The sequence below is a fragment of the Scatophagus argus genome, chromosome 15 (genome assembly GCF_020382885.2).
Source record: "Scatophagus argus isolate fScaArg1 chromosome 15, fScaArg1.pri, whole genome shotgun sequence".
Classification (NCBI taxonomy): domain Eukaryota; kingdom Metazoa; phylum Chordata; class Actinopteri; family Scatophagidae; genus Scatophagus; species Scatophagus argus.
This window is the reverse complement of record NC_058507.1, coordinates 12,030,295-12,058,279: the sequence shown is the minus strand read 5'-3', so window position 1 is coordinate 12,058,279 and position 27,985 is coordinate 12,030,295. Positions and strand designations below refer to the sequence as shown.

The 27,985-nt window shown below is 40.1% G+C and overlaps 5 protein-coding genes across 5 annotated transcripts; 2 read left to right on the top strand and 3 right to left on the bottom strand.

Annotated features, from left to right (window-relative positions):
• The first annotated feature begins 38 nt into the window (after window positions 1–38).
• chmp3 (charged multivesicular body protein 3) lies at window positions 39–3,421 on the top strand. The gene is made up of 6 exons (XM_046412916.1): window positions 39–370; window positions 889–949; window positions 1,245–1,424; window positions 1,561–1,682; window positions 1,846–1,960; window positions 2,096–3,421. The coding sequence occupies exons 1-6, from the start codon at window positions 326–328 to the stop codon at window positions 2,233–2,235; spliced, it is 663 nt and encodes a 220-aa protein (XP_046268872.1). The 5' UTR covers window positions 39–325; the 3' UTR covers window positions 2,236–3,421.
• A 456-nt stretch (window positions 3,422–3,877) lies between these two features.
• reep1 (receptor accessory protein 1) lies at window positions 3,878–12,571 on the top strand. The gene is made up of 8 exons (XM_046412915.1): window positions 3,878–4,748; window positions 6,282–6,354; window positions 6,482–6,558; window positions 6,680–6,800; window positions 7,257–7,370; window positions 7,649–7,820; window positions 9,309–9,571; window positions 10,341–12,571. Exons 1-8 carry the CDS (start codon window positions 4,366–4,368, stop codon window positions 10,410–10,412), a joined length of 1,275 nt encoding a protein of 424 aa, XP_046268871.1. The 5' UTR covers window positions 3,878–4,365; the 3' UTR covers window positions 10,413–12,571.
• Window positions 12,572–12,640: 69 nt separating this feature from the next.
• On the bottom strand, window positions 12,641–14,345 carry mrpl35 (mitochondrial ribosomal protein L35). Its single transcript, XM_046412917.1, has 4 exons — window positions 14,205–14,345; window positions 13,807–13,972; window positions 12,980–13,124; window positions 12,641–12,903 (listed from the first exon to the last, which is right to left on the bottom strand). Exons 1-4 carry the CDS (start codon window positions 14,308–14,310, stop codon window positions 12,721–12,723), a joined length of 600 nt encoding a protein of 199 aa, XP_046268873.1. The 5' UTR covers window positions 14,311–14,345; the 3' UTR covers window positions 12,641–12,720.
• A 1,197-nt stretch (window positions 14,346–15,542) lies between these two features.
• Window positions 15,543–22,659, bottom strand: si:dkey-21a6.5 (latent-transforming growth factor beta-binding protein 3). Its single transcript, XM_046413909.1, has 9 exons — window positions 22,256–22,659; window positions 20,248–20,421; window positions 19,884–20,022; window positions 19,700–19,788; window positions 19,378–19,441; window positions 17,648–17,736; window positions 17,410–17,522; window positions 17,165–17,321; window positions 15,543–16,422 (listed from the first exon to the last, which is right to left on the bottom strand). Exons 1-9 carry the CDS (start codon window positions 22,305–22,307, stop codon window positions 16,265–16,267), a joined length of 1,035 nt encoding a protein of 344 aa, XP_046269865.1. The 5' UTR covers window positions 22,308–22,659; the 3' UTR covers window positions 15,543–16,264.
• Window positions 22,660–23,048: 389 nt separating this feature from the next.
• cfap99 (cilia and flagella associated protein 99) lies at window positions 23,049–27,502 on the bottom strand. Its single transcript, XM_046413941.1, has 15 exons — window positions 27,165–27,502; window positions 26,945–27,089; window positions 26,758–26,852; window positions 26,557–26,663; window positions 26,292–26,469; window positions 26,032–26,112; window positions 25,640–25,708; window positions 25,307–25,393; window positions 25,125–25,213; window positions 24,761–24,965; window positions 24,411–24,552; window positions 24,170–24,321; window positions 23,882–24,087; window positions 23,595–23,787; window positions 23,049–23,450 (listed from the first exon to the last, which is right to left on the bottom strand). Exons 1-15 carry the CDS (start codon window positions 27,276–27,278, stop codon window positions 23,316–23,318), a joined length of 1,998 nt encoding a protein of 665 aa, XP_046269897.1. The 5' UTR covers window positions 27,279–27,502; the 3' UTR covers window positions 23,049–23,315.
• Between the last annotated feature and the right edge of the window lie 483 nt (window positions 27,503–27,985).

Here is a 27,985-nt window from a genome sequence, read left to right as displayed (position 1 = left end):
TATGAAAAGTGCAGAACAAATTAAGTTTGATTTATTGAATGCTTGACTGATGTTTTCATTAGTTATGTATGATCGCTGACATCTATGAAATCCTTTTAAAAGGCTTACTATAAACACATCGTTCTTTCTGCTGTGTCACTGGTTCGATTTCGATTTGAACACTCCTTGTTTCCTTGATGAGGACCTGATGGACTGAAGGTCCCTTCATGTTCGAACTGAGCCAGACGGGCCTGAGCAAGAACAGGAAGTGCTAGTTGAACAAGCTGAGCTAGCCAGCTAGTTTTAGTCAGGTAGGTTAGCTTGCCATTTAACTCGATAGTCAACAATGGGGTTGTTCGGTAGAACACCAGATAAACCACCCAAAGAGCTGGTGAGTACTGACTGCGAAAGACCAGGACTGTCTTTGAGTTTTGTCTGTAGAAAGAAAAACAAACGACAGCGCGTTTTGCTAACGTTGATCCCAGTCTAACTAATCTTATCGCTAGTTCGACCAATCTGTTGCTACTTCTGGCTAACTGAGCAGCTGACTTTAGTTAAAATTAGACAGCAGTCGTTGTTATTTCATCCGGCGTTACGCTGTATCATTTTCACTATTGTACGTTTTTCTATTCCCCAGTAATCACTTTTATTTGGGTTTCTGCTAGCTAGCTAGTTAGCACTAGAGCTAACGCTAGACTGCTGCCAGTCCCTTCAACGTAAACAAACCCTGATTTGTTCGCTTTAGCTCACATCGTGATCTGTTACAGTTTGGTTGTTAAAAGTTATACACTGCGTTACTCTAATCTCGCACGTAACTCGTATAGTTGAGCACTGTAAACTGACTGTAAAGGTCATCTTTACTGTTTTAATCATCAATACGGGATGTATTCATATGATGTTTCATTTCAGATCGCTGACTGGTCTCAAAAAATAAGGAAAGAAATGAGAGTGATTGACAGACAAATTCGAGGTAAGCTACAGTGAGCATCTGACAAAAATATAGTAAATTTTAATTTGAAGCAAAATAGAACAATCACACTGCCTAAACAAGTCTTGAAACACATCAATTTGAATTGATAACTACGTTGGCTTACCGGCCAGTCACATAATTCTAATTGAAAAGTATAAATGACTTTAGACTAAAAGCAGTGGCTCGTTATGATCATTAATTTGTTGAATAATTTTACTACAGAACAGTAATGACCTTATTATATAAGGTAAATTAATTTTTGTGTTCCATGTAATGACATGCAGTTTTGTTTCAGATATTCAAAGGGAGCAAGAAAAAGTTAAAAGATCCATCAAAGATGCTGCCAAAAAGGGCCAGAGGGACGTGTGTGTGGTTCTCGCAAAGGAGATGATTCAGTCAAAACGAGCCGTCACAAAACTCTACGCTTCCAAAGCCCAAATGAACTCTGTGTTACTCAGCATGAAGAATCAACTTGGTGAGTTTGGGAGTTCAGCAACTGGCTTATTCGAGACTGGAAATTTCCGTTGAACAGTTTGGTCTTTTATCGTAGAGCTTAATGCTGTGCTCCTGCACTGGCTGTCGGTGAAGGGATTGTATTTGTGTGCTCTTAGCTGTACTTCGTGTAGCTGGGGCCATGCAGAAGAGCACAGAGGTGATGAAAGCTATGCAGAACCTGGTCAAAATCCCAGAGATCCAGGCCACCATGAGGGAATTATCAAAAGAGATGATGAAGGTGAGCAGCAATGGCCAACATAAGTAGATACAATTTCCTCACAGTTAAGTTAGCACAGGAAGTGGAACACTGCAACTTGCTTCGATCGCCATCTACCATTATTATTTATTTTTTTAATAAAGATTTTAAACCATGGCATCATGCACACATATTCGTCTTTCAGGCTGGCATCATTGAGGACATGCTGGAAGACACATTTGAGAGCATGGAAGATGGAGAGGACATGGAGGAAGCAGCAGAGGAGGAGGTTGACAAGATCCTCTTTGAAATCACAGCAGGTGAAGAGATTTGTTCGACTCAGTCATAACCATACATAGTTGCACTGTTATGATTGGTAGGGTTTTCTAAGAATTTAAGTCTGAACCACCACAAATTGAATTATGCCTGTTTCACTCTTCTCTTTGCTTTATTAGGTGCCCTTGGCAAAGCACCCAGCAAAGTCACAGATGCCCTGCCTGAAATGGAGTCTGCAGGAGCCACTGCAGCTTCGGAGGATGAGTCGGAGGAGGACATTGAAGAAATGCAGTCAAGATTGGCAGCTCTGAGGAGCTAAGGTGAACTGCCACTGTTCTGTCAAAGTCAACTTGCTCACTCCAATAAGGACAATTCTGGTGCAGGTTTTACAGTACTGAGTATCCTCTCCGCTTCATATTGTAATTCTTATTTCACATAATCTTTTGGGGTTAACTTTGTGCTTTGACATTTAATGTACTTAAAAAAAGATTGCTTTTTTTATAGAATGGTTGGTCTACTCAGCCAGAAGAAAGTGTGTTTTTGCTTTTTGTCTTTATTATCTGGGTTAACCCTAGGTAAGTCTTGATTATCCAAAGTCAAACAGAAGGTTTAAGAAAGTGTATATAATGTAAGTATGGAAAGCCTGCTGTGCCTACAGTGCTTCGTCATATTCTTCTGTCCTAAGTTATGGACTGGTGGTAGAGATACTTGGGTATTTATGATCCAAACAAGTGATTAATTAAATGTTTATGGAAACCACCCTGCACCTAAATCACTTTCCAAATCACTACTCGGCTGTTATCGTGATCTGTTAGGATAGATTTTGTAAGCGACAGCTGTTTTGTTTACTGCTAACCAGCCCACATTATTTGAAACACTAGACACTGGCAGTTAATTTTCTGTGTAGTTAACATGTATCTATGCTATATGTGGTCATACATGTGAATTACACTCATTAGAAAAATGCACGGATGAACTTTCAGCTTGTTAAATGTTTTGACTCTTTATCACGTGGAGTTCAGCAGGAAGAAATGGAAGGGTTGCTTAGTGCAGAACGTACATATTGTGGAAGTTCTGTGTGTATAATTTTTCTATGTGGATGGCGGGAAAATAAGGAAATAAACTTTTAAGAGTAAAGTTTGCCAATAAGAAGAGTGGATTACACCCATTTATGCTCTCAGCACTGATCACATTAACTTCTGTTGACACAAATTAGACACCTTAATAACCTTACAGAAATCGGTGATGGATTGCAACAGGCCACTCAACAGGCCAGAAACTGAACTCCACATAGAATCTAGTCCTGGTGAAACAAACACCTGTCTGCCAGATAGAGCAGCTTGCTCAGCAGTTCTGAAACCAAACCGTGCTGCTTTTCATTGTTCTGCAGTTTAGGTTTACCAGTCTACCAATAATCAGGCGCTAAGCTATGAACTTTCTCATATGATTAATTTCTGTCGTTTTTATATGTAACCTGTGAGATGAATTACATTACATTATGCTGATGTGTAGAGTCTGCTTTTTTTTAAGAAGGACAAGAAATGTCAAGCTTTCTCAAAGTGCTTTTTGGGTATCCTTGTTGTGAAACCAAACCTTGGCTTCAGAATGGACCAAAGGATTAGATTTCTGCCAGCCACAGCCCTCCCTCAGTAGCCTTTGCTGTACTGTAACAAAACCCTTACCTCAGCCTCTGGCCTCGGTATGTAGGCTGGGGGCTGGACAAAACAAAGGTACTGTAGCTTTAATGGAGCAGGTGTCCTCAGTTCTGGGTCAGAGGTTGAGGTATTGCTTTCCTGGACAAAATGTCTCTCCTTAACATTTTTACTCAGTTTTCTTAAAGAACCAGTGGAGACTAAACTTGGTTATTAAAGTTAATGTATCATATAGATTTGGTGAAAACATGTAAGTGCTTTAAGGCTCAGGTGCCGTTCACTTAATAAATGACAGCATATGACAAAGGTGTGCACATTTAATGAGCTCGTAGTGTCTTCCTCACAAGATCAGCTAAGGTGATGTTACATTATTAGCTGCTGTTCGCTATTTGCGCCCTGTCGTGGCCCAATGTCATGTAGAGCTGAAACATTGAAAGATTAGTAAACTGACTGGGAATCAGTGAGCAGCTTATTATAAGTAACCAAGGTCATCAGGCAAACATGGCATCCACTGTAAAGTGAATATTATGGGATGTTCAACTGTTGGTTGGACAATACAATACAATCTGAAGATGTGACTTTGTTTTTATCAAGACACTTTCACTATTTTTTGAATAAGCTGCAGTTAACAGTTATGACAGTAACTGTTAGATGCAGCCCTGCTTTCATGGTACATATTTCTAAATAAAGTTGTGTGTAATCCAGTCCCTGATACATACAAAACCTTAGACCAGGTGTAATTTGTTTGTAGATTTCTGGGCAAATAATAAGGCTGTTGTGCTAGTGCACCGCGCCTAATGGGAACTTTAGGGACCCTAAGGTACCCAATCCCTGCACAAAGAAAGGGGGAATGGTGTCAAAAGGAGACCAGCAGAACATGTTTGTCTCCAAGTCAGTGCAATCATATCATATATGTAAACACACCCAAAAGCAGGGGAGAGTCATCTGAACCCGCCCCACATCGCGAGTGTCTGAGTCGTCAGTGCTATGCAACACTGCCATCTATGGATAAGAGTTATAGTCCGCTCGCTGTTTATCCCGCATCACGTTGCTGCCTGTGTGCGTCCAGACGCAGCCGCCTGGACGCGCCTGTCATCTGGAGGAAACTCCTCCCAGCAGACAGCGCGTCCTGTCGCCTTTCAAGCGCAATGGTCTCCTGGATCATCTCTAGACTTGTGGTGTAAGTCATTTTTATTATTTCTTTGCAATATGCTGTGTCAGACAGAAGGATAACGAGAAACTGCGATTCTTGATTATTGCGGCTCTCATTGGCGATGCGGGAGCGACGCGCTTTACAAGCCCCGCAAATTGGCCATTATTTCATCAGAAGCAGACGTCAGGGTGTAAGGAGAGCATATGACGGTCTATTAATTTTTGACAAGAAACAGTCTGAATTCCTCGCCTGAATTGTACTTTGCCATTTGAGCAGGAATGCTGTGCTCGGCCTGTATAGACCTCCAGTGTTTGTGAACAGGCTGGCAGCGCTCAGAAGCCTAACACTCTTTGTCTGTAATAAAAAAAAAAGGCATTTGATAAACACAAAGAGGTGACGTGATTGAATGAATAATACATTATCATTCATGAAAGACAATATGAGTCAAATCCAGAAATCAGAGGCGTCTTTTTCGGTGGCAACAGATCTAAATGTCACTGAGTGGCGAGGTGACTGAACAACAGGAGCGGTCTCTGAGTGGAGCTATAGGCTCTGTTGATGTCCCATATTGGGGGAAAAAAAAAAAAAACAAAAGGGATGGGTCAGCCTTCTCAGGTTACACTGCAAGAGGTCTTCTTGTAAGAAGACATATCCACGTATCCCGATGTATTTCCTTGGAAGTAGGAATTCAGTGTTATTGAACAACAAGATGACATTTATTACTGAAAGTTGGGTCTATTTTTACATACACAAAGTATGAATCAGCGCCATTGCAGACCGTGTATACCAACAGCAGGCCCAACCTCAAAATAGTGAGGCAATTAAATTTAGACTACAAGATCTTGTTGCATAGATTTGAGTGTTTTGGCCCTGCTTGTGTGGGTTGTTCTGGGTCCAGTCTCCAAAAGAAAGGTTTAGTTGCGCCTCCTATAGATGACAGATTTATTTTTGGTGTCCTTGTGTCTGTACACTCTGTTAAACAGCACAGCACAGTTAGCAGGCCAAGCCGGAGAGGTGCAACATGATGTGGGTCAGTAACTTGATCAGGTGGCTCTCACAGCTGTTGCCTGGCTGTAGCACTTGAACAGGGTCCCGTCTCCGTCCGGACACCCAGCGGCACAGGTGCCTGCACACGAATAGAAATGTGAAGAAAAGGAAAAGAAACACATGCAGCCTAATTTTACTCCATGTCTGGAAGATAAGCCAAATCAGCTCTGCAAACTGTGACTTCACACGGGTGATTTAATGGTTTCTTTCTGTGAAACAAAAGCTGTTGCACCTTTTTTTGATTTACCTTGATCTCACCTGACCACCTGTCTGTCAGCTGAGATCAGAAGAAGCTCAGAATACTCATGGACATATCTGTATTGTATAAATCTGACTGTACATGGACTGAAGTATTTTTCATGACCTTAATTTAAAATCTGTACTTAATTTATAAGATATTGACCATAGTCACGATTAATTACATTTAAAAGATCCAGATTTGATTCGTTTGATTCGTGCACATTTTAAATATGTCGGACCGCAGTGTTAAATGTTAACTCTGCTGTCTTCCAGACTTGTGTTTGGTACACTATATCCTGCCTACTCGTCTTATAAAGCTGTGAAGTCAAAAGATGTGAAAGAATACGTGAGTATATCATTTGTATTTTTAGTTTAGAAACGATCAGGCAGCGTCGTCTTCGGAGATATGTCTTTACCAGATGTTGCTGTGTGTAGCTATTTTATGTATTTTTCACGGTTTTGTTACATTTTAGGTGAAATGGATGATGTACTGGATAATATTTGCCCTATTCACGACTGTGGAAGTATTTACAGATATGTTTCTTTGTTGGTAAGTGACCTTGTGCTGTGTGTCTGTATAACATTAAACATTTTGTCACTGACATGTAAAGCATGGTTTTCATTATGCTTTGTCGAACCAGTGGCTCCATAATTTTGTGTCTTCTCTGCAGGCTTCCTTTCTACTATGAGCTGAAGATAGCCTTTGTGGTGTGGCTGCTGTCCCCCTACACTAAAGGCTCCAGTGTGCTATACAGGAAGTTTGTTCATCCCACACTTTCCTCAAAAGAAAAGGTGAAACCCTTTCCTTTGTTGGGTCTTCCTTTTAACTTACAGTTTATGGAAAGGCTTAGAGGAAAAAAAACAGTCTGGGATCTAAGTTACTCTGTATGGTATTGTAGTTGTATACATGAATAATTTCAGCTTTGCAGCTTTGTAGAGACCTCAAGGGCCTTAGTGCTAATTCACTTTTCCATTTTAGCTGTTAAACATGTGTTTGGTGGGACAGGAGACAGGAAATGGCATCATGTTCCTCCATTTCACCTTTTCCTTTTCCCCCTCCATGTCCAGGTCTGAAAACACATTAGTGAGTTGATGAAGACAATAACAGACAGAGGATTAAATCAAGATGCTGCTGAGAAATAAAAGAAACACCTGTCTACACAGCACAAAAAAACAAGTTTTATGATAATGATGTGAGACTCTATGTTTATGTTCGTTTATTTTTTTATTTTATTTTATTTTGTATAGGAAATTGATGACTATATTGGCCAAGCGAAGGACAAAAGCTATGACACACTGGTGCATTTTGGGAGAAAAGGGCTGAATGTTGCAGCCACAGCTGCGGTCATGGCTGCAACAAAGGTAATGCAGACTGCAGACATTTGTTTTGTACTGACCAGAGTGTAGAGTAGGAGGTCGTTGTGAATAAGGGTATCAAGCCTGTTATGTTGTTTGCTATTCACAAACAACATAACGGCCTATTGAATAAAGCTTTGAATGCTTGTTTTTTAACGTGGAAGATCCAATAGCCTGTTGTAATGTTTTTATATATTTATTATTCCCCTAAAGCTGACCCAACCTCTAAACTATCACACGTTGCTGCTGACGCTAAAATGAATATCTGGTGTTATCCCTTCTAGGGCCAAGGGGTCCTGTCAGACAGACTAAGGAGTTTCAGCATGCAGGATCTGTCTTCATATCAGTCTGACACTGTTGACAGTGGCCCTGGCACCACGCAGCCTGCACAGCCTGCACCGGCACAGAATCGGACCAGATCTGTGATGCGCAGCAAGTCAGAGAGCTACAACAAGGGTGAGTCGACATTATTCTGGCTAGCACAGAGAAGTACAAGCCAGTGTAGATACTGGCTTAATCCAGCAAGTCAACAGTGTTATAAAGCCATATTAAAACTTTATTGTGGTGTTAAGAATTATTGGTTTAGTAATTTAACATCTTGATAAACTTGGGTAATGTACTTCCCCCTCACAAAGAACATCAGCTACAATGGTGCCATTACAATGCAACAGCATCGTCTGGTTCGTTGGTGTAAAACAGATTATCATGTAGATTTCTGTCTTCCTGTCGGAGCTTGTTTAAGCTGTCAGATATTGTTCTGTACCTCTGCTTTCCTGACTGGCCCCTTAACCTCAGTCATGCCTTCCTGTTTGGAACAGCTCGGGCCTCACAGGGCTGCCAAACCATCCTGTGATAAAACTCACATGTAGCTGGGGGGATTTGTTCCCAGTTTAACATCATGTGGAAACAGTTGTTGTCTGTATTTTATCTAGATCAGATGTATTTTCTTTCAGCTGATAATTATTCCTTTGTAGATATATTTAGACATTTGGACTTAAATGTCTGTACAGCTGTACGTCGAACACGGAATTGAGATTACTTATGCTGTAAACCTGAGTGTAAACGTCAAGTATATTCTGCTGATATTCAGTTACGGGTTCTCACTAACATCAAGGTTAAATCTGGTGTTATTATGTATTTCTCTTTGTGTCAACAAATCCTATCAACAGGCCAAAATGAACCATGTTTCAGTCTGTGGCCTTCACCTCCAAGTTCCGCTGATTCCTACTGCAGACGTATCTTCTTTAAACAAAGACGTAATGATCTTTAAAAGCACAAGTCACAGATATATTTTGCTCACATATATAAGATATATCTCAGATATAAGAATGCTCAGTAATTTCCTAAACCAGCTGGTCCATGCAGATTTTAGGAAACATTGCTAAAACGGGAGTGTATTTGTTTTGGACTATTTTCAGCTGCGGATTAACACTTTAATGAGTATTTATAGACGGCAGGGGAGTGTATGTAGAATTGATTAAAAACAAACTGCAATAACCTATCTCTATGCTTTTTGATCAACCATAGAGACGTAGTGCAGATAACAAGCTCTCGGGATCAATTCATTGTTGGTTTCGGTCTTTTCAAGGGATTTGTTGACAGTATGAAAAATGTATAATATCACCAAGTTTCTGTTTCATATCACACAAAAACTCACCTGAGTGGACACTGCAGATACTGAAAAGAAGACCAGAGGAGGCTTGTTAGGCTTGTTTAAGCTGTAACAAATCGGTTTCCGCTTATCATAACTCCCTGTTTGGCCTCTGCTCTGCGGTCTGCAGAATGATAACACATTATGATATGAACTTTCAGAATCCCCACAGGCCACAATCTGATGCAGCTCTACAGTAATAACACAAAAACTATTTGGCTTTCAATTCAATAAACCAGAGACCAGATTCACATTTTGTTTACCTACTCCACCGACCTTTTTTCATGGTACAGGACAGGATTTTGACATGACTGAGTATGAGGTGTTGAGGTTGGACCAATGGGACTCCAAGGGGGTGCTGTCCCAGACCACTTCACCATCTGAGTCTGAGTCCACACCCATTACGCCCTCACTGACACCCCAGTCCTCCCTACCCTCCACACCCTCTCCACCTCCCACTCCTTCAGCTCCCAATCAGTCTGAAGAGGTGGAGAAAGGTGTGCAGGCAACATCAAGCTCTCCACAGCTCAGGCTGATGAAGAGGAAGGCTCCTGAGGTATACCGCCTCGTCAACGAGGCTGCTCAGCTGCTGCCTGATTCTAACTCCCCCTCGAGAGTGGTGATTTACTTGCCCAGCCACTAATTTCTACTGCTGTGTAGCTAAATAAATCATCATGGTTCAGCACTTCTGCAACTGTGGAAAGCCTGACTGCAAAGTGAGTTTCTGCACTGATGGAGCTGAATCATGCATTAACTGCAGTGGAGTTATCCTTTAGTTCATATGAATGTGTGATCTTGCGTTTGTATGATTGCAGTTGGTCATATGTTTGGCAATGTGGCATGGGAAAAGTCCAGACATGGCTGACATATTGACATGGATTGCTGTCCAATCTATTTGATGTCTATTGTACTACTAAAAATCACAGCATGCTGCTGCCAGAATTACTAAGCAGAGAGGCGAATGTGTGTGTCTGACAAATTTACCGTTTATTCCTGTTTTAGCAGTCTTTCAAGGAGGAAATTGTGAGGATATTATGACTCTTTTTTTAAATCAACAAAATATTTGTGACCTACTTTAAAAGATATATGCCCTTAGTGGGAGGCAGTGGGTTCAGTACAGCCAAGCACATTCACAGATGTTATATAGAAGTCAGAAAGTATTTAGAGACAGACTAACACATCTCTAGTCCTACTTAAGAATTTGTTGACAATGTGAAAAATACAAACTAATGCCAGCTGCACCCTTTAAATACACAGTTTAGCCCTTAGCAAATTAAACTCCATCTCCCTCTTTGTTTTGATCTTGATTATTTCTTCCCCTCCAGCCTCCTCTTAGAGTCTTGAGGCCTCTCACAAGATCCAGGAGTGCTCTTTCTTCGAACAATGAAGCCATGTGAAACTTGTCCTAAAGACTGCTCCAGCTGCCTTTGTTGCAAGACGTGAAAATACCGAATGGCCAAAATCTACATGACTGAAGCAGCCTTGCTTTGGAATAAGGTGTTACCAAAGTGACCTATGATGACCCCTCTATATTTAGTATATAGCTTGCGGCTCATGATTTAAAAAAAAGAGGTTTGTGACATTGAGATAGAACAAATGAATGAATGGGCTCCATGCTGATATCGACATTTTGATTTTGTGGGTTATTGAATATGTATTTATGTACAGTTTGTGTGTACTTCATCCTTTTGATTTGATTGTTTTTATATATCAGGTTTGGGTAGGCAATTGCATGTGTGTCTTCCCAGTCATTAGTCTGCTGTTTATTAAACAGAATGTACTGTCACTGAACACTACAGCTGGCATTGAGAGTGACATGGTCGCTGTTAGAAAATGTGTTAAAGCCAAGGATCAAAGAAAAAAAGAAAAAAAAAGGCATGGCTGTTTTCTTCCCTTATTCAACCTGTTGTGGAGAAACATCTGTGAGAATTCTGCACTGATTAATTGACATATCAAGCTGTTGAGAAATCAGCCGTTGATCCAAAACATATTCCAGAGATAAGACAACCCGACTTTGTTGTATTGAAGAGACAGCAGTGGCAGACAATATTCTTTACCTCTCTATTAAAGCCTTAAAAAAAGATAGAGACATAAAAATATAAAATGTCTCCACGGTGACTTAAATACTTATAACACAACTATGTTCTCATTAAACAATCATTTTGCACTATGTTTAGAATATAAAATTACTCCTTTCAATAGTCTGAAATGGCCAAAAATTACATGAAAGAGTGAACGTAACAAAATAGTAGCTGTATGTTATCGCCAATAACTTTGTTATTATTGCTTATTTCCTCTATGGTGAGGAAAATAACTACCTGTGTAACAAGTAGTTATTTCTTTGCATCACAGATAAAAAAAAAATATCACTTTCTCAGTTGGGGCAGACTGACTGTTCTTGACAATCTACTGTTCAGTTTGTGCACACATTTTGTCATTTAATTGACAATTTATTTGGCAGTTTAAGGCCAATGAAGGATATGTCACTTCCAGCTGTAGCAAAAATAGGATATGAGTAAATATTTACCGTATATAAACATGGTTCTGTTTCCATGTTTGAAATCACTGTGTAGTGCTCTGCTGTTAACCAAGCAACACTGAACCCAACGATCTTACCTTCTACTTGCTTCTTATTTTTTAGGATGTTCATGAGAGTGACTTTATTAGTTTGCAGGTTTACAAACTTACATTTAACTTAATATTGCGTGGTGATTCACTGTATGTTTTCATCTTGTGCTTAATTCACTGAGCCTGACTCATAGCGACACTTTACACAAAGTATCACTGTATTGGTTTTTGATAGGTGGACTTGCCCAGCAGATTTTTCATCACGTTATCTGTGTCATTTACGAGGGTCTGAAGTTTGAAAAAAGAGCTTCTCAGGTACAACCGTTCTGTTTACATGCCATTCACTCGGATGTTGTAGATACACTTGTTATGCACATGAAATGTCCTTTCAGTGGATACATGGTGAAAAAAAATCAAATTATGTGTTATGGCGTTAGTAGTACCAGTGTTAGTGTTGGAGGTGATTTCCTTCTGTTAAAATTCATGCAAAGTAAAATGGAGAAAAAAAAAAACATGTTGGCTAAGTAGCAAGATTTGTATACTTGTGCGTAGTCTGATAAACTCATCATTGCATGATGTTTAATTTGTTCGAAAATTGGATTTAAATGATTTTGTGTGAAGCTGCCGGCCTCTTCAGATGCCTTGCTGGTAAACAATGAATTTCTGTCATTATTGGTTGCTTTGAAGTGAAGAATTTAACATGTTATGACTATATGTACATGTTGGCTCAGCAGATATATGAATAACATGTCTTATTTACTAATCCGTTTGCCACAATGATGTGACTCATGAAGAGACACAACTTTACTAAGTTATCATAGGAAAAGTTGTTCTGGCAGGCCAGAATGTCAAATTAATTAAATTTGATTGTGAATTATAAAACAAAAAAGGATGAGGTGATGATTTATGGCTATAAATTTATTCATTCTATGTTAAATATTTCTGTTTAAATCGATTTACTGCCATTAAATATGGAGCAAAACTTTCACTGTGTCTCAAAGTTTTTTCTAGTTATTGTAAAAGAGCATCTCAGAGATCAAGGGTCATTTAAGACGAATTACTGTATTACATGTATAACTTTATTACATTATATTCAAACAGAAAACAAAAGTCACTACACGAATCAGCAAATTACAGTTAGAGGTTGACCCGATTGTGGTACTTTATGTACGGATCCTTAAGATACCAGTTTCTCCTTTTCCAAAAAGAGGTTGTCATTTTATCCAGAAGCTTGTTCTGTGTTTTGTTACAGAACACATGCTCCCTCAGGCGCTTTCGTCTAGCAGGTTTCTTCTTCCACAGTTTCTTCTTGTATCCAGCCTGTTCACACCCGAGAACGAGAGGTCAGATTGGAAACACTGTGTTTTTAAGGTGTAAAACAGTAAAAGATGTGTACCTTGCGCCTGATCCAAAGGCCACAATGCAACCTCATGAACCTGTCTGTCACAGATTTTATAGTCTTCCTCTTCCCCTTCTTCACACTGTAGTACGTCAGACTTCTGCTCGGTTGCTGAGTCACGCTGGGAATAAGTGCTGACACCCTGCACAATGCAGAGGAAGGATACGAGAAGGATCAATTCACTCAAATTACAAAAGAACATTTTGATTACATGAATAAGTATCACTATACGTATGCAGATTATCTTGGGGCCCATCAAGTTTAGATTAATCTTTCCCATAGATTTCTGACACCATGTCAGATCTAAAAGTGATGAATAGAATCACATCACAATCATCATCACAATAAACTAATTTTTAGTGACAACTCACTACAAGAATATATTAATTCATAAAATAAACATATGTCAGTTTTACATTTTCTCCCCAAATGCTGCTGTCCTCCTGGTTGCTTTGGTGCAAGTTTTACATACTGCTTATTTTGAACACTCTAATAGCATTTGATGTCTCATGCAAATCTACATAACATGCTCAACTGTATGTGGCCATCCAAACGTCACACATATGATTCCTGATCCTCTCATTCTGCAGCTGTACACACTGAGTGGAACCTGGCTGCAGCAATTCAGCCACAAGATCATCAACATCCATCACAGAACTGCTGCATGTGGCTGAGGTCAGCATTGACAAGTTGAAACAGGAGATTGCCTCCACCAAACGGCTGCCACAATGTGAGACAGACACAAAGTGCAACACATTGTTGTCTGAGTTGAAAAGGCAGAAATACAGATTATTAGGTTTATTAGGTTTTGTCTGGTCTTATACCGCTGTAGGATGTTGCATCGTGGTGTCTGACAGGTTGCAGCCCGCAGAGGAGCGCCGACAGCGGCTCCAGCAGAGCTGTGGAGAGGCAGCGGGTGGATGAGGCTGGAGAGCTGACGGAGTTGTGGTGTCTTGGCACACAGCGAGGCAGACAGCGGCCTCAGCAGCCCTGTCAGACACAAGGACAACATGAAAACAACAGGACAGGAGTTACAGTAAAGATAATGCCTAGCACTGTGGCTAATTCGCTAATGTACCGACTTCACGTACTAACAAACCACAAATACGCACAACTGCTCCAACATTAGTCCAGCACATTAAACACAAATAAAAAAAGTCATCATTTACAGAATGAGGAGAGTGAAATGAAAAAGTATGAATGTCAAATTGAAGGTACACACCAGACACCCTCCTTGCCAGGACGGCCGCCATGTTTTCCCCTGAAGGCTGGCGTACGTACGGAGTCCTGTTTGGACAAACTTCATTTTTCTCATATACATCGGACATCGTACGTAGAACATTACTGCCACCTAGCAACTAGAGATGTATCTCTATTTCATTTCCAAAAATACCAAGAAAAAATATCATATAAATAACATATAAACTAAACAGCAGCCCGTTTGAAGAAGATAAAATCAGTTCCACCTGTAACATTAAAATCCTTCTCACATGCATCAACAACAATAATAACAATTCACCAATAAATATATACAGTATAATAACACTATGAGGAGGGATATTCTGTATTATCAGTACTTTTAATTTTATAATATTTATATATTATAATAATATTCATTATAATAATACTCTAAATATTTATACTTTAATACTAAGTGTTCTTTTACTTAGATAAAAGTTCAATGCAGGAGTTGTTATTTTTACTTCAGTAAAAAATTAACACAATCTTAAAATCATAATCATAATCATTCTGTTATGGACTCCAGTATGTGCTTTCTGTGTATTTAACTTAGACTGTTGTATGCAATTTAAAGCTCTGACACACTCTGACACACTTTAGCAAATGTTTAGCTGATCCTCAGATCTGCCATTTGTCACAGTCTGCTGCTGGATGTTTTTGTGATGTGGAAAACATTGTTCACTGCTGTGGGACCTAACCACAGTCTGACTGGAGAGACTTCTCTCTTTTATTCAGTCTGACCTTGCAGTGTCTACTGAATAGATTTTTGCACTTGTCATATCAGGAAATGCACAGGAGCAGCTAATAAATGTTCCATATGAGTACACAGTTAAATGGCTCTGGGTCGGGAAATGGAATGCATTTGTTAATGTTATCGATTACACCCGTGATTTCCTGCTAAGACATGTCAAAATGTTTGCCTTCAGCGTGCTGTAAACCTCTCAGTGCTGTTTTAGTATCCCACAGCTTTGCTTTAGGTATTTTTTAACCATCATAACAAAACCAACAGTCAGATTTCACTAAAGCTAAAACCAAAAGATGGGTTATAAAACTCTGAATGAAAACATTACCAAAAAAACCCAGAAGGAAATTACAGAGGCTAAGCAACATTTTGCAGTTTATGTGTATTTGGGACACCTTTTTCACTGCCTTTAAAGAATCTTTGTAATGAGATGATTCACACAGAAAAAAGTGGAAAACATTGCATGAAATAAGTTTAATATCATCCCTTTAAAGTATTCGGACAACAAATTTCACCACAATAAAATCTTGGCCTCTAAGATTGATTTTTCTAAATCATTGATTTTGATTTAGAAGATATTGATAGCAAACATGTTTGGCACATATAATTTCAAAACCATTCATTTAAGGTTACAATACAATTCAAATGATTAAGAAACAAAGCTCAAGTTAATATTTTTTTTATTTGTTTTCCTTCAAAACATACAAATAGAACCTTAAAAAGCAGATAAAAATCATTAAGCAAATCCATGAATGAAAGAACAGACCACAAAAAGTGCTGCAATCAAATGCGTTAAAAAAAACCCCCACAAGGTTCCAAGCACAATGTACAACTCTCTGCTCTCAGTAGCTGTGGAGCACCAAGAGTTAATGGAGGCACCCACAGGTCTACCAACACGTGAGTAATAAAGTGAATCAATTACCGCTGTTAAAAAAAAAAGGAAAGAAAAGTGTGTTTCATAAGAGAGAGAGGTACCCACCCTGCTGAGGCACGCATCTCATTTTCACTGCTCCAGCATACCTCTCATAATCCAATAACCCAGTTTATGAAAGGACAGTGTTCATCTCTGAGTGAGACAACTATAACAGTGTCAAACTACAAGAATTCACAAAAAGAGGCACCTCAGTAATATATTCAAATATACCACATACAAAAAAGGATTGTCTCTTCAGGTACCAGAGATTTTGCCATCAGTCTTCTTCTTTTATCAGTTCTTTTGTCTTGGGATGGAACCCATATGAAGACTTTCATTGGTTTTATCCTGCCAAGCATTTAGAAAAGCTAAGCTCATGTCCTTCAGTTCACCAGCCGGCGTATACAGGCTCTGCATCACAAGGGATCCCATAATATCGACCTTGAGGTCGCTCTTTGCCTAATAATGGAGCTCGGGCTACAGTCAGCTCCCCGTCAGTGTCTCTCCGTCGACGTAGTGCTATTAAAATGATGAAGAGTAGGGTCACTGAAGAGAGAGAGGAAAAACAGAAAACGATGTTACAGCAGTGACCATCAACATTCCACATTCAATACTTAGCTAATACATGATCCATTCAAATGCATGCAATAACAAACAAATTACAAACTAAAAGATGATTTACAGTAGAAGCAAACTCTACATTTGAACAATAAAACACTTCTACTCAATTAGTTATACTGGATGAGGGGAGCACTTTAATTCACAAGGTTCATTTACATGGATATGGTTAAAAGGAAACAAACAAGCCCTGTGATCCTCTTTTATTGTTATCATTAATAAGTCGAGATGAGAAAGTGCTGTCTCTGCATTTTAAAGCTCAACTCATTGCTCATTTCTTTTTGTGCTTGGAAAAGAAATAAGCTCTGTCAAGCTACAGAAAAAGGGCTTGTCTGATATTATCATCTACAGGGAGATATGCGCTATTGCTATATCAAACATCAGTAATTAATACTTTAAAGAACCTGTTTTGTGTGTAATCAAATCAACTTAAAACTTGTCAGCTTTAAAGGCAATCAGTCTGAAACTGGAAGTCCAGCACCTTTAACACACTGTTAAGTAAAGGCCAGATGCATTTCAAAAGAAGCAACATATCAGAAAAACATGCTGGAGAGATAATAAAGCAATACTTTTAAAGGAATTATGCAAAAATAAAACAGTGTGCAAATATTTCTTCATTTGCATTACAAATATAAACAATTCTTTTACGTCTTCCAGCACTGTTACTTACCCCCACCTCCAATAACCAACAGAGCAATAGTGACAGGAGCCATTTCACAAGTGTTCTCTGCTTTGCGGAAGAAAGTCTCCATGCAGTAGCTCGGAGCCAAGCTGCCCTCTGGACAAAATGCATCGCTGGGACACTGAATGGGGTTCACGTCTGGACTCTGAGGGAACGACATGCTCTGTCACCTCTGTCTCTGTGAGACACAGCCTCATTTTCTCAGGTCAGACTGACTATAGTGCAGTACTCACAGGACAGTAATGATTCTCTGGGCACACGTCGCAGCTTTCCTGACCCCAGCGGACCTGGTAGGAGCCACTGCCACAGATTTGACACATAATCTGATGGGGGGCCTTGTGCATACCTGTTCAAAACCAGATATCTCCTGGATGGGTATTCACGCTTCCCCATTTTCTATTCTGAGTTACATTACTCATAAACATTACTTATTTGGGTGCTGCAGCTTTAGGTTTGCACTATGTGAAGTACCTGGCCGACATGGTGTGCAGGCTTTAGCAGCGGTTTGTAGAGCTTCAGTTCCTCCAGGACACATCTGACACTGGGGACAACCAGAGGAGCTGTCAGAGAGGAAGAAGACTTGTTTGTCACTTGTTTGTGACTGACAGTCAATCAGTTTTCATGCATGTCTGTCCAGACTCATAATACATGTGGTGTTCTTGGTAAAATGAAAGTTCTCACTATATTGTCATGTATGAAGATCTATGTAAACGTTGCAAGGTGGAGACCCAAGATACAGTCACCAATCTAGTATCTGACCAAATGTGAAATATGTAATATATATTTCGGCTTCTGTTACTCTGTTATAGTGTTGAATAATCAGTTCTTTCTTTGGACTTCTGTGACAAACAAGAAGAAATTCCCCCAAGGCGTTCCTGAGATATTGCATTCATGAGAAAGGGACAGATACAGAGGGAAAACCTGAAAACAACAGCCATAGTGGGAGGCATACAAATTTAGATTAAAGCCGTTGTTGCAGCTTGGTCTCACGGTGCTAACATACATATTAGCAATGGTTTGGTGTAGTTCTGTCAGTTCAAAGGTTAAGAAAAGTTTTGAATAATAATAAACAGCTTTGACAAACAACATGATATCTTTCACTGCAATATTTCACTGTCAAATCAGGATGTAAAAATGAAAGTAATGGTTGCAGACTGTTTTCAGTGTTTGAAGTATGTGTACAATTAAAACTGTTTGAACAATGAATGAAACTAAATATTAAATATGATGTTCAAGATCCAAGAACATTATACTGTATTGTGGTCAGTGAAAACAAACATTATTGCCCGTTATGTTAACTTCACTAAGAACCCAATGAAGCAGTGAATGAGCAAGACTTTTCAGACTTGGAAAGATCCAAAGACCAACCCCTTCTTCCCATGCAGAACATGAGGGCTGTCACTTTTTGGAAGCAAAAGCTCAGTCGCGTGAGGACTTTAGGGAGGCCATGGAGAAGAATTATGTGTTGATTTTAATGAAGTTATTGGACTGTCATGATGAAGAGCTGAGCTTAGAGCTGAAGCTCTTTGTCTACCAGCTGATCTGTCCTTCCGATCCTGACCTTGGCCGTGAACTTTCAATCCTAGTTACTACATACCAAAATCAGTTTCTTTTACAGTGTCTGTGGGCTCTGAAAAGCAGAAGGAGCGCATAATAACTGCTTTCATTTCACTCCTCATTTACTCTGGTCAAGATGCATCCAAGATGTCTTCCTATGGAGGAATTTTGGGTATGTGAAATGGGACTAGAGCTCAGAACAAACTGTGAGCACACTGGATGGTCTGTACAACAAATCTAGCCTTGAAATCCTTTAGATCCCCTGGGGAGACTCTCCAGCACTAAGCCTGCTACATCTTATAGTGATAAACAGAATCAAGGGATTGATAATGGTCATCTTGCTCCTGAATCTACACACCATCTTATACTGTATTTTCAAAGACCATTCCGATACCACTTCAATATTCATACTCTCCGCTGAGTAATCAAAACAGCGACCGTGTGACCGAGTCTTGTGTGTATGGGTGTGTGTGTGTGCGCATGGATCTGCGCTGGCAAATGAAACCATGGGATGAAAGCATGTGATGTTGGATCTGGATGTCAGATGAATGTCCCACGCTGACTTCTGACTCCTGTTGTTACAAGCAACAACAAAAACGGAAACAGAACTAGAAACAGAACTGTGACATTCAAGCGTAACTTACTTGCAAAAAGTTCCTTGTGCACATGGTGTACATAAGGTGGAACTCTGCAGCGATGAGAAGAAACCTGAAAGCAGCAGACAGGAAGTAACTTGACACTTGTGATTTGTGTTTTCTCTCCAGTTTTAGGTTATATGACACCAGGTTGTGATCACTAAATGTAAATTAACGATCGTGCAGCTTTATAGGTAGATCATCTATTTCATTTCAGTATACAAGTCTACTTTCTGACTACAAGCATGCCGTTGTTTTTGTCTTAAAGCATACCACTAGTCACTGATTTACAGCAGTACTATGAGTTGAGTCTTTGGTTAAATAAACACACCTGGTGAACAACTTGTGCAATTGTCTGCACCAGTGTTATTGTTGAAGGATCCAGGTGGGCAGGCGTGACATAATGGACTTCCAGTGAAACTGCACAGTGGTGGAATACACACAAGAGTTTGTCAAGCAAAGTAGACAGTAGAGAAGCCAATACCATTAGAACTGAATCTGTTTGAGATTTTTACTTTGTGTAGAAGCCGCGGTCACAGGGCCAACACTGCTGCTGTCCAGCTAGAGGCTGATAGAATCCCCTGTTGCATGGCAAACATGCTCCAGGAAATAGACACAGCCCGGGATCAGAACAGCAGGAACACAGCAAGGTGTCTGAGGAGGGATGGACAACAATTTCTTTAATTAACTTTATTGTGTTTTTTTTGCAGTTTTAACCATGACTGTAATAGATCACAGATGTTATCTTTCCACAAAGTAAAGACACGACAAGTGTCTGACCAACGCGGATGATCCTGAAACAAATGTTTCTATGATTCATCACACAAAAAAAGAGTAAAATGGTGGCTTTGCTTTCAGATGACGCGTTCACTGACTCACTGTTGTCGTACTGCGATCCTGGTGCACAGGGCTCACAAGTAGAAGTGTTGAACGCAAAGCAGCCCGGAGTCGTGCTGCTGAGGATCACGGGAGTTACTGTCAGACTGGTCACATTCTCGATGAGAGTGGTGTTCATCACAGCAGGACTCAGTGTGGTCTGGCTCAGCACCATGCCTGCAAGACAAGGACACTCGATGATCCAAGTCTGATTTCTGTGGGTGGACTGATACAGGGCTGCAATGCAAACTCAACCATTTCTTCTGCCTAATATTGTTAACAAATAAAAAATAATGACCAAGCAGTTTGATGTTAGGGGGGCAGGACCCTGAGCTGCAACGCCTGGATTTAAATCCATCCTGGGACGTCTGTTAAGTTCCATCTCTCTCTCTCTCTCTCTCTCTCTCTCGCTGTCTTTCTCTGCATTTTCTGTCATCTCTCTACTATCATCTTTCTAATAAATGCCCAATAATAAATATAAATATATGGCTTAAAATTTGTAAAACAAAACAAACAAAAAAACAAACAAACAAACAAAAAACAAAAGAAGCTGATTTGACCAGCAGCTCACAAGCATAACTCTATCTGTGCTTTCTGGAGCATGTTCTCTAATCCTGGATGTTTAATACAAACAGTGGAAGTGGAAAAAAAAGCCAAATATTAATCAGGATTAACAGGGCTGCTCTAAAACTTTTTTGGGCTGAAAGGTATTTGCTCAGCAGGGTCCCCCTTCACATTTTTACTCCCCCTTTACAACACCACTCACATAAGCACATATTACTTCAATAGTTATGGTTTAAAAAAATCTTCTTTCATGTAACGCATATTTTAAAAAGCATATAATAAGTCACAACCACATTCTGTATTTGTACTGTTTTTGCACAAATTATCACATATTAAACAGGCAACAACTGCATGAAAGTACAAATCACCAAAGTCCATCTTGCTCTTGAGTGTCATCAAGAACAAATTGTATCTTGGAGACGCTTGTGTCACGTAAAGTTAAAATGCATTTACAATAGTAATCTTAGTAGTAAAAGGTTGGTTTAAGTAGATTCACTTTGAATTCATCTCTCTCCTTCTCTACACTGAACTCAACCAAGGAATGAGAAACCAAACAAATCGTTAGAGGTGGGTGAGAGCCATGAGTGGCTGCGTCTCACACACACCAACACAGAGAGGAGGAGATCTTCATTTAGCTGCGTTACTGTGATATCTTAAACCATTCCACAAAATCCCAAGTATACCATTCAACATTATCAAACCAGTGTGGAAAAGTGGGGGCAACAGGTATGAGCACATCAGCACAACAGAGCCCACATTGTGCTAGTAATCACATTAGCCACGTGCTTAAGTGCTTTCTTGAATATGAGCCATCCTCCTCATGAAATGCAATTATTCAGAAGGGGGGGGGGGGGGGGTCATGTGATTGCTCCGGTTCAGTCTCCTCTGTGTTGGCAACATTTCTCAGGCAAACTTTTAGACACAAGCTTCAGCTGAACTGGCAGAACGAAGAGCCGCCATCCTGATGTTTTGGAAGGGCCAGATTCAAATATCAAGAAAAATCCCCAACGAAAGAATACAAGCTTAGATAACATCATTTGAAATTTCCCTGCAAAACACCATGGAAACAAGTCAGTGCAATAATTTTATAAATTTTTTTTTTCATGTGGAGGAAATCTGTTATTAAGTATGGATACAAAAATGTCAGTCTAGACAATTCAAAATAAAGAAGAACTCATTAACTTAAGAGTTTGTCACACAGATGTCACACAAATTTAGCCTTTAGCCTCTGCATGAAGGGTTACTGCATTTATAGTGTTTTCAAACTTCCACAACAAAACTTAATTGAGCTTTAACAAGTCATTCCACTCAGGACTGGGACGAGTGAGCATCAAAGCATCAATTATTATTATTATATCTCACATAACTTTGTGATAAAGCTGCACTGTAGATTCTGCAGTGTCGCTTTGCGGTATTTTCGTGAATGTTAGAAGAATTGTAAACTTACCTATGAAACAAACGGTGCATATCGCAGACAGACAGACTCCCCGGCCGTCCATCCTCCAGATATTATCGAGTACTACGGCCAAACAATGCCAGGCTACAACATCTCATCCCTGACAAGTGGTCGAGCTGCCTTTGTTTTTCACAGAGGACGTGGGTGACTCTCGCTCGCAGTGGGATCAGTCCTCTCATCAGTATCATATGACAAAATACACATCATGTGATTTTGCTTTGGAGGGGGAAAAAACGGAGCAGAACGAGCTGGACTCAGACAGATCTGTTGTTGTTACACGGAACGGCCAGCAGGGACGCCGGTGTCTGCTGTATGCTGAAAATCGATCATCATAGGTAGTTAGACAGATACACTATATAGACAAAAGTATTGGGAGACACACCTTTATTATTTAGCTCAGGTGTGATGTGGGGCTGTTTTTCAGGGGTTGGGCTCAGCTCCTTACAGTGAGGAAGAACTGGACTGGCCCACACAGAACCAATATTAATATATATATCAATATATTATGTCTGCGTATTTAGAATGAGATGTTGTTAAAGCTCCTTTTGATGTCACATCCCAATACTTTTGTCCAGATAGATGGATACATAGATTCTAAAAACACGTGAGTATTCTCTAACTCATGACACTTCTGCATCATTTTGATACTTAAGTAATGGTGAATGACATTTTGTACTGTAACTTGTAACCAAAACAAACCACAGAAATTGTTGTCGTTGTTTCAGGGAGGGGATTTTTTTTTATCATCACAGGTCACAAGTTGAAGATTCACTTCCCTTTTCAAGCCACCACATACACAGGTGGAATTTATTTTGGGACATTTACTGTAACCTCAGGGCAACAGTTATATCACAGTTATAGACACTCACAGGGAATCCAGAAGTAATAAAGGCAATAATAAACAGTTTAACCAAAGAAATAAATCATAACAGCATTCAAACATTTTTATAGTCATTTTAAAATGCAAAATATGACATATTAAGGCAATAAAAAATGAAAACCTAATCATCCCACGAGTTTCTTGCAACAATTTTAATGATTTTCTTCTGATCTAAAATGAAACATTTACACGCCCTCGGAGCGTGCTGAGTGTTTCAGCAGGAGAAGCAACATAAGGAGCAGCCTTCTGGATATGACGCTCTAAGCTCAGCTCCAATTCCTCCCAGCTTTTCTCCTCCAGGCTTTTCTGGCAGAACAACAGAGAGACAAGTGAGGAACATTATTTATCACTACTAGCATGAAAAATCCCAACACTAACAAGAGCAGACAGAGCTTAAAATTGACTGACTGGGAGCAGTCAGTACCTCTTTGTTCTGCATTTCATACTCACTCTGCTGTGTGTCTTTGTGTTTCTGACTGTGTGACCTGCTGCCTGTTCGGAGGTTTTGGCCTTCTTGCTTTCACTTTGTTTCAGCCTTTGGCGTTCCTGTTTTTTCTCTTCAAGCTTCCTCTGCAGAGCTGAAACTGTCTCATCTTGAGCCGCTGTGTGCTGTGAACCCAGCCGGGCTTTCTTCTCCTCTTTCCTGCAATGTGGCAAAACTGTCAAGAATATGCGTGTGTTTGTGTATGTATTTTCCTACTACAACAATCAGGGCAGAATCAAATATTTTTCCTGACCTGATGGAAGCAGCCTGTGCCAAAACTCTCCTGTGGAGGTTGATGGTGTCCAGCTGCTCCACCAGCAGCTGCTTCTTGTTTTGCTTCTTCTCCAGGATCTGCTCCCGTTTCTCCTGCTGCTCAGCTTGCTGCGCCTCCTTCAGGAGGGCCAGCCGCTCCTTCAGCTCGGCCAGGGACATCTCTCCCAGCAGCTCGTGGCCTGCAGTCTGACATGGGACAACAGATTAACTGTGACACAAGAAGCATGTAAAAGTAATCCAAATTGCACCCATACTTTCCTTCGCTCACCTCTGTGTCATCAAAATTCCTGACTCTAATGTGAGGAAGCGATTCAATGGCATGGATTTCGTGGATGATTTCAAATTTCCTGCTGAGCTCAGCCTGTGCCTCCTCAAGTGCTTGACGAAGGAGCTCACGACTTTGCTCTGAGACTTCTTTCACTGCAAAATTAGCATGAATGACGAGAATGAAATGAAATCAGGAGAAACTGACGACTGAATCCCACATGATGACAAATGGGGAGGCGTACCTATACTTTGCTTGAATTTGTGCAGCTTCTCTTTCGCTGTCTTTGAGTTCTTGTGGCCTTCTGCCACTTGTTGTACCAAGTCTCTCAATTCTTTCTCCTCCTGCAACCTTTTCTCAGCATATCTCCGCATTAGCTCAGCTGTCTACAAGAAACAACAAAGTAACCATAAAAAACACATTTTTTATGCATAGTTGTAAATCCCTGTAAATCCCCCTCCCCCACATTTTTAAAAGGGTGATAGCAGAGAACAACCATCCTTTTGTCGCATTACCATTCTTGTCACACACTCAAGCACCATGCAATTTCCTGTAAATGCCCTTTTTATTAGTTGTTGAGTAATCTTCACTCACCTCTTCTTTCTTCAACAGGGCAGTCCTCTGGTTGCGTTCCATTATACGTGTGCGGGCCATAGCTGCCTCCTCATAACTGATGCGTCCCTCCAGACGCCTGCGTTCAATGTTGGCCAGCTCCTCCTGGAGGTCCTTGTCACGCATCTCCTTCTGCCACTGCAGGAAAGACGAGGGCTCGCGTGCCCCCTCCACCAGACGCTCCAGTCTGGGTCACAAACACAAACAGAAAGAAAGGATTCTTGGTTTGTTTAGCTTAACTGAGATCAAGTAAGTAGAGTTTTATAATGCTCAGATTCAAACTGTTTTGCAGTCCTTTGCGGTATTTAAACAGGTGAAGCAATGACTAGTGAATTCTGTGCTGTACCTTTGCAGCTCCTCCTCTACCTGGCGGTCATATAGGGCCCCTTGCCTCAAAATGGCTGCACTGTTGAGCTTGATGGGCCACATGTTAGTCTAGCAGAATCAGAAAAATACACACATGCCATGAGTTCACATATTCATCTCTATCAAAGTGAAGGCTGATCCACTAAAATAATGAGCCCTCACCTTGTTACTGGGAGGAACTCCAGAAGACTGAAATGAATTGAACTTCAGCTTAGATTCAAAGTCTGCCTTAATCTGAGCCATCACCCTCTGCATTACAAAGATGGTTCATTAGAAATGTGAACAGACTCTGACCTTTTTACTGACTTATCTGAAACAATGTGTTGAAATTTAGCAACCAACAAGTCAGTTAATATCAGTTTTTATGCCAAAGTCACAAAAAAGAAGGAACCAAAAGAAAAGCATTAAAGGGGAGATCCGTCTTCCATCTATAAAAACTTGAACATGAATCAAAAACATTACTTTGGAAATCCATGTCAGAAAAATAGCACCTACCTTGGTGTGTTCAGACTTCTGTGGATTTACACATCTGAACTGTTTCATATTTGCCTCATAGAGCAGTTCCTTTGGAGGAAAAACAGGATGTCATCACAGAGTTGTGTAATAAAACTGGTATTGGCACAGATAATAATACAGTAGTCATATATGCGACTCTAACTGACTTATTTTAGCTGAGCGGTTCAGAATTGAATTCTGAAAACTCATAATAATAGAAATGACTGTTCTATGTTTTCAATGTGTGCAATTAACTGTTGCATATGTCAGCTGTTGATGTATTTTCTATTACATTTGTTTTTTTGCATGGTACACTGATATAATTGATCATCTTTTGCCTTTTAGGTGTCATGGGCTTTTTCTAATGACGATGTTAAAAGCAAATATTGTACCTCCGTCTTTTGCTGGTTCTTCTGTTTGATCTCCTCTATCTTCTGCATCTCTTTCGGGGACCTGTATGTGCTATTTGGTACCTGTAAAACAAATGTCTTTTGAGAGGTGTCTCCATCAGAGCCTCAACACAATGTACAGCTTCTCTTCTCTTTAAGGATTTATCTGTTGGCTCTGACACAAAAAAACAGAAGACAGTATAGACATGCCTTAACTATGTGGCAGCGTTTGAAGGGAATATTGTCAATAACTGTAAACTGACTGGCTTGCATTTTTCCTGCTGTGGAATGAGCTCAGGCATAGGCAGAACTGGAGTTTTGGGTTTGGTGAGAGAGAACTCCTTTGGCTTGGTGGTCTTAATTGGAGCTTTCTTGACCTGATTCCCCAGAGATATTTTAACAGCAAGCTGCTCCATGAGAATATCAATCTCAGGGCGCCATCTAAAGGACAAATAGAGATATGGTTTCACTCCTTGTCTTTGTAATAATATTTCAATGCACTAAATTATTTTACTGTGCATTTCTCACCTCAGCAGAGGCTTAATCCAGTGTTTCTCCACATAGGCGGCATCATAGATATTATTCCACTCCTCTTGTATCCACGTAGTGAGGTTTTTGAAGAAGAAAGTCAGGAACTACAGCCAAATACAGGACATGGTGATGGAACGACTGATTGCTAGTTATTTCCAGAGCAACAACACAGCTGTGATCAGACACTGAGTTTCTTACCAGCTGCATCTTCTTTATGTCCAGTGATTTGACAATTTTGCTAAAACACTGAAGTCCAAGGTCTTCAAGGGCAAAGGTGGTGAGGTAACAGATAACTGAAGAACAACATATTATTATGCGAATGTTGATGGCACTCTTGTTTAATTCAGAGTAAAAATTTGTAAAACTGTTTAACTCATTAACTTACCGACAAACTGGCTGCGATCACCTTTAGATAAAGATCTCTCATTCTGGCCATAGAAGACACTGATAACTACTTCCAGGAGCTTTTGGTGCTCGACACATCCAGAAACAACATCAAGGACGAACTCCTTATGCAGAGTGTCCATGTTCTCCAACAAAAAACAAATGTGATATTCAGATGAGGGCAAAAGCAGTATTAGGACACTGACTGAGTCTAAACCTACCTGCAGATCCTTTGTAGCGTCTCCAATGAAGTCATCCAAACACTGTCTGCCGGCATTGAACTTATCGAGCAGCACAATGGCCTGCTTAACCAGTGATCCATAGCTTGATTCCATTTTTTATCGACCCGCAGAAAGCTGCTGGAGATTGATAACTGTGGTTTAAAAGATTTCTGCTTGCAGAGGATCCCGCAGAAACACACCTTATATTATCAACACTCAGGCATATATTGTGTAAAAAGTTTAATTGTGCCTCCGCCAGAAAGGGCTTAAGTGGATGCTTAAAAAAGGAGCATAGATTCAAAGTGCTTGTTCCACGCGAAGCGTTGCTTAGCAACACAGTGGCGTAAACAGACACGTATCCCAGCTCAAACACCTGAGGAACGCTTTATAAAATCGGGAAATATAAACATTTATTTCAATTAATGTGATGTGTCCTTTTATTGCTTTTTAGTGTTTAACATATAAAAGCACGAATGGTTTCAATACATAGGATGCAGATTAACAGTGAGACATCCCCGTCCTTTGTTGGCTGCCATAACAATAATAATGACGTAGATTATTGTGACGTCTGTGCGAGGCCCGCGCTGCCTTCACGTGCTATTGGAAATGTTGTAATAAGCATGTCAACGTGATAAACACAGCAATGAAAGAGGGCATACATGTTGATAATTCTAACCAGATTAAGGCAGCGGACCTATGAGTGATTGTGACGAATAATTGTTAAAGGGAAAAGTGAGTAACTTCACATCAGGCTTTAAAGGGGTTAGTGGAGAAAATCTGATTACTGAGCAAATCACATGCAAACTGGGTATTTAGAGTAG

Bases quoted from the DNA above. Each gene is read 5' to 3' on its own strand.
- chmp3 (XM_046412916.1), top strand. From the start codon at position 326: ATGGGGTTGTTCGGTAGAACACCAGATAAACCACCCAAAGAGCTG. The intron at 371-888 runs GTGAGTACTGAC...GTTTCATTTCAG, and splicing joins ATAAACCACCCAAAGAGCTG to ATCGCTGACTGGTCTCAAAA. The intron at 1,961-2,095 runs GTGAAGAGATTT...TTGCTTTATTAG, and splicing joins CCTCTTTGAAATCACAGCAG to GTGCCCTTGGCAAAGCACCC.
- reep1 (XM_046412915.1), top strand. From the start codon at position 4,366: ATGGGAACTTTAGGGACCCTAAGGTACCCAATCCCTGCACAAAGAAAG. The intron at 4,749-6,281 runs GTAAGTCATTTT...GCTGTCTTCCAG, and splicing joins ATCATCTCTAGACTTGTGGT to ACTTGTGTTTGGTACACTAT. The intron at 7,371-7,648 runs GTAATGCAGACT...TATCCCTTCTAG, and splicing joins CGGTCATGGCTGCAACAAAG to GGCCAAGGGGTCCTGTCAGA.
- mrpl35 (XM_046412917.1), bottom strand. From the start codon at position 14,310: ATGTCCGATGTATATGAGAAAAATGAAGTTTGTCCAAACAGGACTCCG. The intron at 13,973-14,204 runs GTGTGTACCTTC...TGTGTCTGACAG, and splicing joins CCTGGCAAGGAGGGTGTCTG to GGCTGCTGAGGCCGCTGTCT. The intron at 12,904-12,979 runs GTACACATCTTT...GGGTGTGAACAG, and splicing joins GCCTTTGGATCAGGCGCAAG to GCTGGATACAAGAAGAAACT.
- si:dkey-21a6.5 (XM_046413909.1), bottom strand. From the start codon at position 22,307: ATGGACGGCCGGGGAGTCTGTCTGTCTGCGATATGCACCGTTTGTTTC. The intron at 19,789-19,883 runs GTAAAAATCTCA...ACCACTGTGCAG, and splicing joins GACCGCGGCTTCTACACAAA to TTTCACTGGAAGTCCATTAT. The intron at 17,523-17,647 runs GTACTTCACATA...GGTTTTGAACAG, and splicing joins CTGCACACCATGTCGGCCAG to GTATGCACAAGGCCCCCCAT.
- cfap99 (XM_046413941.1), bottom strand. From the start codon at position 27,278: ATGGAATCAAGCTATGGATCACTGGTTAAGCAGGCCATTGTGCTGCTC. The intron at 26,664-26,757 runs GTAAGAAACTCA...ATTTGGCTGTAG, and splicing joins ACATAAAGAAGATGCAGCTG to TTCCTGACTTTCTTCTTCAA. The intron at 25,709-26,031 runs GTACAATATTTG...TTTCCTCCAAAG, and splicing joins AGAACCAGCAAAAGACGGAG to GAACTGCTCTATGAGGCAAA.